We start from the raw sequence: 15,549 nt of genomic DNA, 5'->3' as shown, positions 1-15,549 counted from the left end.
AGACCAGCCTTGGGACTCTCTCACAGACCATTCCCCCTCAAGCTTCTGATTCAGCCAAGGATCATTTCCTCCCCATTTTCACATGCCATCACCAAGCAGGGAGACAGCCACTTGTCCTCATAGTGGAAGGGATGGCCATTCCCATCACAGCCAGCCACACTGCTGACCATAGCCCAGCCCATCAAAGACCTTCTGCCCCTGCACCTTAGGGTGCACAACAGGCTTTGTAGCTCTGATCATCTTTGCTGCACATCAAAATCTGCCCTGAGTAGTGTGGACACCTGAATGCTACCTTAGAAATTGTGTTTGCCCAAGAGTAGGGTGTGAATGAGCACCAGTCCTCAGCTGGGCAGGTGGGGAATGTTAGGGGTGGAAAGGGACACTTCTTTCCAGGAACTGGGGAAGAATTATACCAGATGTGCCAAGGAAATCCCTGCTGAGACATCCCTCCCTGGGCAGATCAATCTCATCGTTCATCCCCTGCCAGTCCAGACACCTGGCATGAGCAAGGGCTGGTCACCAGGCAGGATGATGCTCCTATTTTGTGTGATTTTGGCTCTGGGAAAATCCTGCCTTTTTGTTTTGAGGGCTAATGCAAGGTGAAGGTCTCTGGTTTGCAGAAGAGTGTGACAAAATTCAACTTGCCAGGTGTTGCCAGGAATTCCTTTCACCAGCTGAGAGATGTTTGCTGAGCTCTACTCCTGCCAACTCCAGGCTTCTCAGACAGACCCCCAGAGTGATGTAGTGTGTCAGAGAAGGGCAAGAGCTGAGGAGACACAAAAAAGCAAATGGTTCCTCCCCCATGCACCAGAAATGCAGCTGGACTCCAAGCAAAAGGAACTGAGTTAACCAGGGTCTAGAAATTCTGATAAGCTTGGAATGAGGAGAGTGCCTGGGGATATGCATGGATAGCCTCTGGCTTTTCTCTGCTTTATTGTTTTCTTTTCTCCCCCTTTTTAGTTGTCTTTCAAAACAATCCAGTTATCCCTTGCACCCTCTTCTCTTTTCTAGCCTTTTCCTTGGAGCACAACATATCTCTGACTCCTTGACCAGGCCACAGCAGAGTAAAAGATGTTTTTTTTCGCTTTGTTTTAATTACACGCATCATAAACAGCATAATGTCACAGTGTTAAAGCTGAACAGGAATTTATTCCAAAAATGCAATTACAGCTGCCCCCTAATCACTCCTTTGTTCCTCAGATATAAGAGAGAACACATTCCTGATGGAAAAGGCAAAGATGATCCTGCCTTGACAGTCCTTTTCGTTGAAGAGAAATTACTTAATATGAAGTCAGCCCTAATCCATCCTTGCCTTTGGATGAGATCTCTGAAGGTTGCAGCTTTGCTCCAGCCTTTTCTCAGTGCTCAAATTGGCCATTCCCAACACTTCCTTCTATTTACAGTTTCAAGGACTTGTGAGGAAGAGGTGGGTGTAGAAAACCATAACGCATGATGCCATAAACCTGACATTCGTGAATCTGTTAAGGAGTTTGCAGTGTTTTTCCAGACTATCAAGAACACTAATGGGAAACCATCCTGTTCTTGTAGCAAAGAGCTCATTTGGAACACAGAATGGTGACAAATGGTACCTTTTGCCTCCAAAAGGAGCAGAAAACATGTTTTGGAAATGGCAGTGGTCTTGATGGCAAGTCAGGAAAGTTGGAGATGACGAGAACTTCCTCTGGCCTAGAATAAATCCATCACCACTGGGACAAGAGAGTTGACTCAAATTCTGGTTGTCATGGTATAACCCAAGGCTCCAACAAACTTTGCTCTCAGGGACATGCCTTCAGCAAAAGAGGCACAAACCCAGGCAAAGCCAGGCCTGCTGGGAGCTCTGTGACATCCATCTGATAATGCTGAGCAGCATTTGAAAGAAATTGTCCTTTCTGTTTGTGCTTTTCTGGGGGCTGATAAAGACAGATCATTTTTCACAGAGGAAAAGTGACGAAATGATTTATAAGGGTAATATTTTGTACTTATATGGCCACCAGCTGCATCCATAGCCACTGCTGCAAAAACACCCCACAATTTCATTGTTCCCCAGAAACGAGCACAAAGGACCACAGACAAACAGGGAAAAAGCCTTTCAAGTACAAATAAATAAAGAGATGCCACAAAAAATCAGGCAGAGGCAGAGATTATGCCCTGGACACATCCCCCCCCAGCTCCTGCCAGCAGCTGATCTCACTCCATTGCCATCCTCACCAAGAGAGCCCAATCTCTCCTGACACATCCCCAGCTCTGCTGCTGCCTTCAGGGTTTTATCTGCTGCCTCCTCCAGCCAAAACACAGCCAAGGGTGAAGGGGGGTGGAAGAGCAAGAGAGGTCTGGGAATCTACTGCTGGAAGCAAAACTTCAGGGCTGGCTGTTTATAGCTGTTTTGCAGTTTTATGGGGAATGAGATGCCCTCCAAGTCTGTGACCCTCATCTGTCCCTCGAGGAAAAACTCCAGAAAAAAATTAAGCCTCACAATTACAATGGTCAATTAAACTCTCTGGAGCAGGCCTGGAATGCCAGACTTGCAGAGAGGCATCATGTGCTGGTATTCAGGGGATCAAAGAGAACAAATTAATCCATTCTTCCAAATTTCAACCAGCCTTCCTGTTCATGGTTGAAACTGGGGGGAGAACTGATAGACACAAGCTCCAGCCCAGGGTATTTTTGAAGAGTGGAGGTCTTTTGAAGGGGAAGGAGCTGCAGCAGCTGGGGTTGCAGCTCTGGAAGATTCCACCACAATTTCACTGCCCAACCTCAAGATTAAGCTCCCTTTTTTTTGCTGTGGCCAGGTTCTGCAAAGGAGCCAGCTGGAATGTTCCAGAGACAGCATTGCTGTGGGGTGGGATAGGGACTGTCCCAGTCAGGATCTGCAGATAAAGCAGCAGATGCTGCTTGTAAGACTTACACAAACCAGGAAGGGAAACTTACACAAACCTGGGAAAGAGAGGTGTCTCTCAGGAGGCAGAACTGACAGAAGCGATGGTCTCCCACATTTTCCATTTCCCACCAGTTCTCCTCATTTGGACTGGGTCTGCAGAGCTCAGAAATGCTCTGGTTCATCCCCAGATCAACAAGGGGAAAGTCAGGCACATAATCCTTCGTGCTTGAGCTGTGCCAGAACTCCAAGGGCCAAGAGCCCCTCTGGCAGTTTCACAAATCTCCTGTGGAGCATCTGCTGATCCATGAACTGGCAACCACCACACACCCCAGCAGCAAACTCCAGCAATTTCCTCACAGGCTGGTGAGCAAACAGCTCCCTCATCAGCCACAGTCACATCTCACCAGCACAGCAGCAGCCTGGGGACATGGGGCTCACTGACACCGTGCCAGCCTCAGCAAGCAACAGCTGAATTTCAGCCTGGGTCCTGCCTGCAGCCAGGAAAGGTGGGGAGTGGGGGAAAAGGGCAAGGACTTGTTGCCAAGGCAGTGACAAAAATGTTGGGGAAGTTCTAAAAGAAGAAAGCCACACAGGCTGCATCTGCCCCATACTCACTTTGCAACTTGATACCTTTTCTTTCAACATGATCACCCTTCTACAAAAAAACCCAAACCTAGCAAACTTGATGCTGAGGGTCTAGCTACTTTCTCAATGCTGGAAGGCAGCTCTGGTGAAGAAAGGCAGGAAGAGGAGAGTTATTAACCATTGAACTAAAAATTCCCTTTCTCCTCCCTTTTTGATGCCCCCCTGAGCATCTCCTGATGGACAACATCTGGGCTGCAGCAGAGATTTTCTTCACTCACACCAAGCAGATGTGTTGTGGTGTGGTGCAGCTCAGTGACCCTGGCCCCTTGTCTATGGCATCTCTAATTTCCCCCATCCCCCAAGGGCTGTTTTCCCAGCACAGAAATACCTGCTAGAAGTGCAGACCTTATCAGCAGGGACTTTCTGCATTGCATCTCTGAGTCCTTATCTAAGAGGTTGCTTTTTCAACCCTGGTGGGCTGTCAAACTCCTTAAATGTTCGGGAGTCACAGGTGTTTGCTGGCAGGACTGAGGAACACGGAGGGCAAACATTCTGCCTTTTTCAGAAGAGTGTGAGGAAAATAAAACCAGAGGAAAGGAGAAGTAACTCTCAGTTCTGGTGGGGGAGAGGAATTTCTGAGGCTACAGGCAGCCCCAGAATGCAGCTAGAAAAGAGTCTCTGCTGGAAAGCAGAGGGATGTTTCTCTCGGTGCAATTAAAGAGAAGTTTGTAAACCATTTTAACTCACAGCATCTCCATCCAGAGCCAGCTCAGACAGAAAAGCACACCTCCCAGCCCTGATTTTGTATCTGTGGTGGCAGGTAACAGCTCCAGACATGAAAGGCTGGAGAAGGATTATTTTCTGTAAGAAAGGCTCTGGTCTAGAAGTTGAAGAATTGGAAGCTGATGGTATCATTTTATTTGGCAGCTGGGTTATTGTGCATCAATACTGCCTGAGGAAAGAGTGACAGAAATTAGCCTGATGGCCAGATTTGCTGGCCTTCCAGTCCCACAGTCTGTCCAAGACCCAATTGCCAAACCTAGATGCAATTTATCATTTTATTTCTTCAAGCTATATGAACATCAGTAGCCAAATCTCTGGTTTTAGGAGAGCACAAGACAACAACCTACAGAGATCTGGAGGTTTTCTCTGCACCATCACATTGTTGTAAGAGTTTTGGGGTCTTAAAAAGCACTTTAAAATATCCAAGTAAACTATAAAAAGAACTATCATAACACCCTTGTGCAGGTGAGGGAACCAAGGCACTTGCAGGAAATGAGAACAGAAAAGGAAGGAGGGAAGCAGGAGTTTTTGTTTCCAGCCTGGTGCTCTCACCCTGACCCTGGAGCCTATGGGTAGGTGGGGCTGGGGCTTTTCATCATCCACCAAGCCTTAATGAGCCAACAGGCCCCGTGATGAACCCCTCCAAGCTGCACATCTGAGCCAGCCCCTTGTCTCCAGTGAGGCCCAGGGCTGCTGAGCAGCTCACCAGCCCAAGGAGTTTCCATCCACCTGCACACAGATACCATCACTGCTCTCCCACACTAATCAGCATTTTTCCGGCTTGTTTCATGCTCCAGCCCACAAAATTATGGAAGAACCACCAGCAAACCCTTCATTTTCTTCCCCTTCCTTGATACATCCCTTTTCCAAAGGCTTAGAAACTTCTGTGTGATGTATGGCATGAAAATCTGGTTTCAAAATTGGGAGTAAAACTGAGATGCAGCTATTTCACCTTGTCACCTCCTCCGCCTTTGTGCCGAGCTACAGTTATTGTCAGCTTTCATTTCCTGAAGTTCCTCTGAGCTGTGAACACACACTGGAAACAGAAAGACAGATGCAGTCAGTGATGAGAGGACAGTGATTGTACTTCCAGTAAATTGCCTGAGCCTTTCCACATGAGTCACTGCGCAGAGAGAGGTGAAGCATTAGGGAGAAAAGTTTGCAAATGATCCTGACAAGAGTTTAACAGCCCCTCAAAGCCTCTGCCTGCCTGGTTTTCTTTAGTTGTGGGGATTCCTTCTGAAAGGCTGCTGAAAATAAATAACAACTCACAGATTATCTTATACCATCAAAACACTGGAGAACATTCAGAACTAGAGTCTCACCTCTCCCTGCTTCCCAGCTGGCCCTCACTTGAATCCAGAGAGCACAAATCCTAAGAATTTCCTGATTGCGAGTATAAAATATAGGAAAGCTGATTTTTAAACCCATAACACTTGACTCTTGACTGATAGCAAAGCCATCACTAAGCAAATAATTGTTGCAAATGTGCTCAAGTTCTGATTCTTACTGCAACCTGATCCCCGAGGTATCTGCTTTGTGACAGCTACTGGCAAGCTATCACCTAGGCTGAGAGCAAGTTATTTCACTCAGAAATACAAACTCCCTCCTATTGTATGCTCCAAAATCTTTATCTCCTCTCTTATACTACCAGATCTGGGCCCTGAGAGTGGGTTTTTTTTTTTTTCTGCAGAGCCTTTCCTTCCTGCCTCCCCGCATTTTTCCTCTGCAAGCCTCTGCAGCTGGGAAAAGGCAAAACAGTGGCAAATTTAAAGCCTTTGTCAGACTTTTTCATCCCCAGATGGCAATCAGCTGATGAAACCCAGGAAGATTTGTCATCTAAAAAACCCTTTATTAGCCTGTTGCACCTGGGTATAGAGCACCACGGAAGATGTATTGATATTCAAAGGTGGAGCGTGCAGGTAGAAGGACGGAGGGAGGATTTAACAGCCCCTGCTCTCAGTGCTGTTTCACCTGGCTGTCCACTCCTTGGAAACATCAGTGGCAAACTGCTTGGAGTCACAACAGGATGAAATGCAGCCCCACAAACCTGTTCTGACCACCAGATTCCCCCAATCACCAAATCTGCTTGTTTTGGGCTTTGCTTTCAGTCTAGCTCTAAATATTCCTCCCCAGGGTTTGTGGTGACTGTACTGAGCAAGAGGGTGAGAGCACCACACAAAACATGGACATGGAGGAAATCCAATTATTGCTTCAGAGGGTCCTAGATCCCAGCTCCAGGGAGAGAGGGGCTGAATGAATGCAGTGTTAGAGGCTGCTTTGCATGTCAGCTGCCTCCTCCGCCAAGTCCTGGCACTCTTCATTTCTCAAAGGCTTGACCTGATGCTCATTATCACTTCAAAAACCTCTCTGTAAATGTGTGCAGTGATTTAGGGATCCAAAGCACTGATTTATGCTTAAAACACTCACTCTGTTACTCATTACACATCCATTCAGGATCCTCCATTTAATGAGAGAGGGTCAAGTTCACTTGGTGGGGCTCTGCAGGAGCGTGTTTAGCCCTGCATTCCTTGTTTAGCCTTCTACCTGCCTGAGCTTCTGCAAAAATCACAAGCAGAGACGTTAGAAAGACAGAATTTTCAATCACTCCAATGCCAAAATGGTGTTTTATTGTTCTTGAGCTGGTGAACATTGTATTAGACAAATTCTTCTGTGCAAAATTATCTTTTTCTTTCAGCCACTACATTTCCGGAGCAGTCAATCTAAAAGGCGTCCAATAAAGAGGACAGAAGATATGGAATTTGGCACATATCTGTTTATGAAAACAGACCAGTGAATATTCTCAGACATAAAAATGCACATTCTCCCTATAAAATCCTCCAAAGGACACTGGAGATAGTTTAAATGTTTTATTTTTTGATTGAGGGAAGACTAGTGGGAGAATGAAGATTTTCACTCTCATGGAAGTAATTACAAACAACAAACATCAATTCCCAGATGTTTTTTATTTCCTTTGCTATCTTATTTTCAAAGAATCTGAAGTGCACTTGGCATCTCCTTTGTATTGCCTTTGATTGTGAGCAGCGCCGGCCTCTTATCTCCTCCTGGATTCACAGCAGCATCAAAGCGCTGACATCTGTGAATGTCACACGGGAACTGGGATGAGGACCTGGACCACGGGGCCAGAAATAGCTCGTGTCACCCCCAAACCCGCGGTGCCAGAGCAGCACTGGCACGGGGAAGGAGCAGTCACCAGCAGAGGGAGCGGCAAAGCCAGCTCTGAGATCCCCGGGCCGGTGGCACAGAGGATTTGGGGAGTTTTGTTGCTGGGTTAGGGATTTATAAGAAAACGTCCCAGAGAAAAGTAGATTTTTTTTTTTTAAATGCAATATGAGTTAACGGTGATGTTGTTACTCTCTCCTGATGGCAAGAGAGGCAGGTTTCAGTATTAGTGGTGGTTAGAAATGCTCACACACAGCTTCCCAAGACCGAGTGGGCACAGCACTGGGGCAGATGTGAGGGATGGGGGAGTCTCCCTTACCCCAAGCTCCTCCTGTGTCCATGCCATCGATCAAAAAGTGTGAGAGGCAGAAGGGGTAAGTGGTGATGGAAGTGGGTTTTAGCCAGTGCTTTCCAAGGGCAGTCTAAACAGCACCTCCTGGCAAAATCAAGGGGGAAACAATTTCACCAGTGCTCACCCCCAACAGCCTGGAATGAGCTCCTAGCTCACCTAACACAAGCAGCACCATTGCCAATAGGTCCTGGTAGCACCAATCCAGCCCTGCTTGACTGAGACAAGCCCTAATTTTGTTTCAGCTCTGTGAAGTGGGCAATCACCATCCCACCTACGTGCTGGGCAAGCACAGGAGGAAAGAGCAGCTATATCCTCACCACAGGCCTTCACCTCAAACCGTGCCAGCTGAGACACATCAGGCATGTCAGGATGTGTGCTGGGAGAAAGCCAAGAGAGCCAAGAGCCCTTTGGTTGGGTGCCAGGCATCACACAGAGGTCAGGGATGCAGATGCACTGGGAACCACACAGGGCTCTGTATCCCCCAAGTCCTGGCAGGGATTTCCAGGGGGAAAAGTTTGAGTAGGGAGAGCACATGAGCTACTGCAAGTAGATGCACAACCAGAGGATTTTCTCTGGCTTCACACTCTCAAGGTCCAGCACAAGCTGGAAAATCCTCAGGGTTTCCTGAATTTACACCCATTTTTGGGACAGGCAGAGCATCGCTGCGGCTCTGTGTGATACCCAGCTCCTGCTGCAGTGGGAGCAGGGAGGTTGTGCTGAGGCAGCAAAGCTAAATTTACCCTGGCCCGGGACTCTGATGCGCAGTGGGCAGGGCAGGTTTGGGCACATGTAGCTGGCATGGGAAATGTGAGGTTTTTTGAGATTCTGGCAAAGCCCCAAAGTGGCTGACTCACTGCTCTCAGGTCAGTTGTTCACAGCTGTAACTCCAGTGAGACCAGTGGGTTATTTCTGATGTGCTTTGCTGTATGATCACAGCCCATCCCATTGCCCTTGCTGCTGAAGGATGGCTCTTGTCTCCAGTGGACTTCATTTAGCTCCCACTTCAAAGCTGTTCCGTAAGAGGCAAACCAACATGAAAAGGGTACGGTGTTTCTTTCAGTTGGAGATTCCCCATCTTGAGTTATCTGGTGACTTTGAACTTGTTAGAATCAATGAACTCATTATAATCAATGCCCTGTGCTCCCTGTCAGCTGCACAAAGTGTATGGATTCGTCATTTGCTGCTAGAGATGACTTGGCAGTTGTGCCAATGGATGCAAAAGCAGATTCATTCTAATTATATCGAACCATTGATTAACTTAGTAATTTAGTCTTGAAGTCCTAAAGGTTCCTCAGCAGTAAATCATGCAAGTTACAAATAAAGTACACCGAGGAGACAAAGAGGAGTTAAATGTATTTATTAGCTCGATCACTTGGATGGCAACTACCTGAACAAAACAAGCCCTGGCACATTTCTGCTCTCTCTGCATTCTGTTAAAACCCTACTAAAAATGTTGACTTAAACACCTCCATCCTGTGTTTTCCATGTGTAATGGCAGGCCTGCTGTAGGGAGGCTGGCAGAGGCTGGCAGGGGCTCGGGCACATGGAGATTTCCAGTTGCCAGCTCCGAGGCTGCTCTCTGTAGCTGCCTCATTGCAACAGATCTGTTTGCTTATGGAGCAGCTGTGAAACTGCCGCAGATTTTATGTATCCATGGGAGTATCCATGCATTTCACTGTGTGGAATAATGTGTACCTTGTGCTCTGGGCAACACTCTGCAATTACTTTGTGGAAGTTGTTTGTCTGTGAAATACACATACACAGGACTGGAGGAGAATGAGCAGTTACATGCTTAGAGCAAATGCATTCTCACGCAGGAGAGGTTTGCAGGCTGATCACATCCGCCTGCCACCTCCCCAGTGTAGCTCCACCACTGATCTTCCTTTCATTTCACGTAAGGCTGACCAAAAATGTTTACTTTATTCTTTCACATGCACAGAATAAAAAGGATGGGGAATTTCCCAGTGAAATCAAGGGTATTCACCATTCAGTGGCAAACAGCTTCCATTGGGCTGTATTTGTTACTTTGCTCTCCCTCAGAGGATGTAAAGAAAGAGAATAAAAACTAAACATTTCAGGCAGAGGTATGAATTCCTCTCATCAAACATTTTCTCCTGTGATATCTTCTGAGCACCTCCAGTCAAAAGTTCCATTTTACAAACCAGCCTTTGTCCTCAAACAAGCACTCCAACTTTTCAAGAGGCTTTTCCAATAAACGCTCCTTTCCCCCATTCCTTCAATTTAATAGAAAACACCAGAAGTTGGGTTTCTTTAGCGCTCCTCGACCGGGCGAGCTCCCATCACACCTGCGGTGTCGTTAACCCTGGCGGGCCGGGATCTGCCAGAAACTCAGGATGGTGGGGGATGTTGGAGTAGAAGCGAAGTTCCCGGGCTGCTCCCCGCTCTGCTACAGCTGCACTCGGGGACCCCAGGAGAGGAGGAGCAGGCGATTATCAGGAATAATCCACGACTGTACCAGCCCCGCCCGGGCCCTGCCTGGTCCGTGCCGGCCCGGCGGAGCTGTCCCTTCAGCACCACGGCGGGGCCGGGCTCCTGGCTCCCGGCGGGAGGGGCGGCTGGCACGGCTCGGTTCGGTTCGGTCCGGTTCGGTTCGGTTCGGTTCGGCTCGGTTCGGTTCGGTTCGGTTCGGTTCGGTTCGGTCCGGTTTAGCCTGTCCCGGGCCGGGCCCGGGCAGCGCTGCCGGAGGAGAGCGGGGGCAGAGTGCGGTGTGCGTGTTGGGGTGTGCGTGTTGGGGTGTGCGTGTTGGGGTGTGAGTGTTGGGGTGTGCGTGTTGGGGTGTGCGTGTTGGGGTGTGTGTGTTGGGGTGTGTGTGTTCTTGGGGTGCCGAGGGGCTGCGGAGGCTGAGCCGCACCTGTGTGTGAGGGCTCTGGGGGTGCGGGAACAAGCAGAGGTGCGGGGGTGGGTGCTGTGGGTGTGCAGGACACCTGCAGGAAGGTGTGTGCAGCCGAGCGTGTGCAAAGGGAGCGTGCACAGCGTGTGCGGGTCTGCAGAAGTGTTCAGGGATGCGTGTAGGGTCTGTCGGGGTCGGCGTGTGCGGGCGCGGGGGTCGCAGAACAGGAATCTGTGCGTGTGGCTTTGTGCGTGTGCGGGGCTGTATGTGAGGTGTGCGGGGCTGTATGTGAGGTGTGCGGGGCTGTATGTGAGGTGTGCAGGCTGTGTGCGGGGCTGTGTGCGGGGCTGTGTGTGAGGTGTGCAGGGCTGTGCTGTGTGCGGGGCTGTGTGTGAGGTGTCCAGGCTGTGTGCGGGGCTGTGTGCGGGGCTGTGTGCGGGGCTGTGTGTGAGGTGTGCGGGGCTGTGTGTGAGGTGTGCGGGTGTTGTGTGGGGCTGTCCTGTATGCAGGGCTGTGTGGGGCTGTGTGCGGAGCTGTGTGTGAGGTGTGCGGGTGTAGTGCGGGGCTGTGCTGTGTGCGGGGCTGTGTTGGGGCTGTGTGTGGGGTTGTGCTGTGTGCAGGAGTGTGCGGGGTGTGTGCAGGAGTGTGCGGGGTGTGTGCAGGAGTGTGCGGGGTGTGTGCAGGAGTGTGCGGGGTGTGTGCAGGGGTGTGCGGGGTGTGTGCAGGGGTGTGCGGGGTGTACAGCGTGTGCGCGCCGCGGGCTGTGCGCGGGGCTGGCGGTGCGGTGGGTGCGTGGGTGCGAGCACGCGCGTGTGGCAGCAGGTCGGGCGCTGCCGCCGCTCACACGCACGGACACACGGACACGGGGACACACGGACACACGGACACCGGGACACAGGGACACACGCACACATCCACGGCAGAGCTGCCGGCGGGAGGAGCCCGGCCGGCGCTGTCCGCCCTCCGCCCGGTGAGTGCTGCGGGAGAGACGGGGAACCGGGGGGAACCGGGGGGTCCGGGGGGAACCGAGGGGGACCGGGAGGGACCGGGGCCAGCCCGGGGCAGAGGTCCGGCAGCTCGGCCGCGGGACACGCAACTTTCTGGGGAAGGAGGGAGTGAGGGACAGAGGGAGCGGGGGAGCGGCTGCGGACCGAGGCCGGGACTGCTCTTCGGGCTGCGGAGGAACCGGGGCTCCTTCCCGGTCCTCCCAGAGAGGCGCCGTCTCTCCGCGGCCGGGCAGGGGCTCCCGCCGGTCCCGCTGCTGCTGCCGGACCGGTGTCGGTGTCGGTGTCGGTGCCGGTGTCGGTGTCGGTGTCGGTGCCGGTGTCGGTGTCGGTGTCGGTGTCGGTGCCGGTGTCGGTGCCGGTGCCACGCTGCCCAGCCCGGCCGCCCCGCGCTGCGGCCGCGTCTCAACTAAGTTGAGGATAAGCCACTGCTGGCCCGGCAGCTCCCCGTGAAGGGCGATCGCTGCCCCGAGCCCCCGCTGACCCCCCTTCTCCTCACCCTCTCTTGCAGGCAGGGCTGATCCCAGCCATGTCCGGAGCACTGGAAGCAGCGCAGAAGGCTCTGCCCCGTTAGCCCAGGTTGTCTGGGGGGGACTCAGCCATGGATTCGTCCCCCCCAGAACCCGGGGCTCCCCCCGACCCTCTGCAGCTCTGGCAGGAGGAGAACCAGACCCAAGGTGGGCTCTGGAATGGCAGCCAGGAGCTGGGGTGGGAAGAGCTGGAGAAGATGCTCTTCCTCTTTGCAAAGGAGCCTGTCACCATCAGCCTCACAGTGATGTACTTGGTGTCCTTCGTGGTGGGCTTCGTGGGCAACATCATGTCCATCAGGGTGCTGACCCGCAAGCGCCGGAGTCGGGTGTCCAGCCTGAGTGCCACCCGCAGCCTCCTCATCAACCTGGCGGTGTGTGACCTCATGGTGGTGTGCATCTGCATGCCCATCACGGTGGGCAACCTCATCTACAAAGCCTGGGTGTACGGGGACTTCCTCTGCCGGGCAGTGCCCTTCATCCAGGCTGTTTCTGTCTCTGCCAGCGTCCTCAGCCTGACGGTCATCAGCGTGAACCGGTACTACAGCGTGCACAACCCGCTCAACGCCCGCTCTTTCTTCACCCAGAAGAGGATCCTCAGCACCATCCTGCTGGTGTGGTTGTTGTCCTCAGGGATATGCATGCCGCTCATCTTCATGAACAAACGGGATGAGATCGGGGTGGTGGAGGGCTTGCCCCTGGTGTTTTCCATCTGCAGGGAGATTTGGCCTCAGGAGAGGCTCAAGCAAGCCTACAATTTCCTGCTCTTCTGTGCTCTGTACTGCCTGCCCGTCCTGTTCAACATGGTCATCTGCTTCCTCACGGTGCGCCGGCTGTGGAGCCGCAGCAGCCAGCTGAAGGAGAGCTCTGCCCTGAACCGATCCCTGCCGGCCTCCCGGCTGAAGATCCGCAGGAAAGTGGCACAGATGGTGGTGGCCCTGGTCCTGCTGTTCGCTGTCTCTTGGCTGCCTGTCTACCTGATGGATATCTGGATTGATTTCAACATTCCCAAATCTTTGCAGGATGTGACTCCTTCTCCTTGGATCCTGCAGCTCAGACCTTTTGCCCAGTGGCTTGGCCTCACCAATTCCAGCCTCAACCCTATATGCTATTGCTTTGTTGGGAACCTCTACAGATCAGCCAAGGAAATGAAGAGCAAATACCACCAAAGGATGGTCTCTCTCTTTAACTTCTCTCTGTCTGAACGGACAACTCATTCCTCAGTCCCAGAGCTGCTCTCTTACCAGAGTTCAGTGGAGCTTGCAAGGAAAGGACCCTCCACCACTCCCTGCCTGGACAGGAGATGTCAGGGAAGTCATGGCCATAAGAACAAGTGTGGACACTTGAACTCCTGCCAGCATCCACCTCTGAATACTGTCTCCAGTGAGAACACTTCCTTGTAATTCTGCTCAGGAAGTGCCACTCATACCCTCATCAGCATTTAAGGACTCTGGAGATCTTCTGAACATGGTATTTTAATGATGGAAAAGAGCTTTCTTCTAATAACTCTTGATACCAGTTCAAAAATGCCGTGACAGGGAACAAAACAGGTAACAAGATAAAAAGCTGATGTATTTTAACTCAGATGAAATTTTAAGACAAATTATTTTTACTGGGGACAACTGGATGTGCAGCCTGTTGCCCAGTCAACAGTCACATAATTAGATAGATCAAGTTCCCAACGAGTGAGCTCTCCCTGCAGCTCCATCCCTGGATGCAGAGATGCTGTTTGGATACAGCAACGATTTGACTGCTTGCTGCTGCTCACACTTGCTGATGAAGAGCAGCGATAAGAGGCACTCTGTGCTCCAGATCCATCAGTTGTAGTTGCAAGCAGTGAAGAAAAGCTGGAAACAGCATCATAAAAAGTAATAGTAAATGGAGAATTTCACACACTTTACCACTTGAGATTTCATTGTCTGCTCGTATTGTTTCACTTCTCCATGCAAATAAATTCTCCTTATGTGAAGAGACCATGCCAGAAGTACTAAAGCAACCATCACCATTCCACATTTGGGAATTCAGAAGAGATAATGTGGCCTCAGAGGTGATTTAGGAAATGAAACAGGAAAATATATTTTTTGGCATGGGTCGTCTTTCTTACAGCGGTGCTCCTGTGTGTGGAGTGGAAAGAACTGGGCATCTATTAACATGATTTGCACTTGAAAAACCAGCCTTGTTCAGCTGTGTCTGTACCAAACAAAGTCAATGGCATGTGAAAATAAAAATAGAGTGGTTTATAGCTAATAAAATCAGAAACAACTAATGCAATGCTGTTTGTCTGGGAAGGAGAGAATCAAAGTGTTTACTTTTCCTGAGCATCACAAGTAGGTTAAAACCTATTTCATCCATCTTCTCCTTGAAAGGAGACTTTGATAAATAAATTGTATACTTTTATTCTGTTAGTATTGAAAGACTCCAGTAAAGCTTGAGCATTCTGTTGTTCTGAGCACTGGATCTGTATACACAAAGGAGACCTTTCTCCCCAAGATCTAAGAGAAAACACATCAGACCAGGCAACAGGTAGGAGGCAAAAAACATACAACAAAGATCCAAAAGGCTGGAATGATATCAGAGATGAACCCCTCCCTGATGCCAGGGGAGAGGGGATGTGCACCATCTCCTGGTGCCAGAGGAGCCCATGCCCAGCTACTTGTGCCCCAGCACCTGGCACAGCAGGTTTGTCTTCTTAGCAAAGCCCAGACTGAACACAGCAGTGTCCCTGCAAGAGAATTTTTAATTTAAGGGAACTCAGGCTTCTGATGACTGGAAGCTTTTTTTTTTTTTCATTATTATTATTATTACTGAAAAAGGGAAGGATGTTTAAGGAAATCCAAGTTCCATATAATATCCTGCTGCTTTCCAGGGGGCCTTTTGCTGGCAAGAAAGATAGAGACAAGAAAATAGACATTCAACCTAACCCTTGTAATGGTAGTTCAATAGCATTTAATGTTAACAATGATCTGCCTGGGAAGTGAAAGATTTCTCCTTACCAGGCACTGCCATCCACAATTTGTATCTCTTTATATGAACGAACAAGACATTACAACTACCCAGATTTATGGCTTTTATGTGTGCTAGAGATGAGAACATCTGCATTTTTGCAGGTGATATAGGAGTGTACCTACAGCCTGATCTTTTAGTAGCTGTGGAGAAAAGCCTGTAGAGGTTTTATTTTCTCTTTCAAAGCATATTTTTAGGGCTGGCAAAATGTGGCAGACTGAGGAGCATCAAAAGCTCATTCTAAATGCACTCTGAATGTCTGTAAAAAGATGTTCTCCATCCCCAGACCAAATGTTAACACAATATTGTAACCCCTACATTGCCCTGACCTGTATATTTAAGCCTGCCCTGAATAAACTACAATGAAAGGACCATGGAGGTGC

The 15,549-nt window shown here is 50.1% G+C and overlaps 1 protein-coding gene across 1 annotated transcript; it reads left to right on the top strand.

Annotated features, from left to right (window-relative positions):
* Positions 1–12,153: 12,153 nt before the first annotated feature.
* Positions 12,154–14,891, top strand: LOC107211010 (galanin receptor type 1-like). Its single transcript, XM_033517934.1, has one exon. The coding sequence runs from the start codon at positions 12,238–12,240 to the stop codon at positions 13,564–13,566; it is 1,329 nt and encodes a 442-aa protein (XP_033373825.1). The 5' UTR covers positions 12,154–12,237; the 3' UTR covers positions 13,567–14,891.
* Positions 14,892–15,549: the final 658 nt, after the last annotated feature.

The sequence above is a fragment of the Parus major genome, chromosome 14, assembly GCF_001522545.3.
Source record: "Parus major isolate Abel chromosome 14, Parus_major1.1, whole genome shotgun sequence".
Taxonomy (NCBI): domain Eukaryota; kingdom Metazoa; phylum Chordata; class Aves; order Passeriformes; family Paridae; genus Parus; species Parus major.
Note: the sequence above shows the minus strand (reverse complement) of the source record. Positions and strands in the feature narration are given on the sequence as shown.

Coding starts and splice junctions, on each gene's coding strand:
- LOC107211010 (XM_033517934.1), top strand. CDS start 12,238: ATGGATTCGTCCCCCCCAGAACCCGGGGCTCCCCCCGACCCTCTGCAG.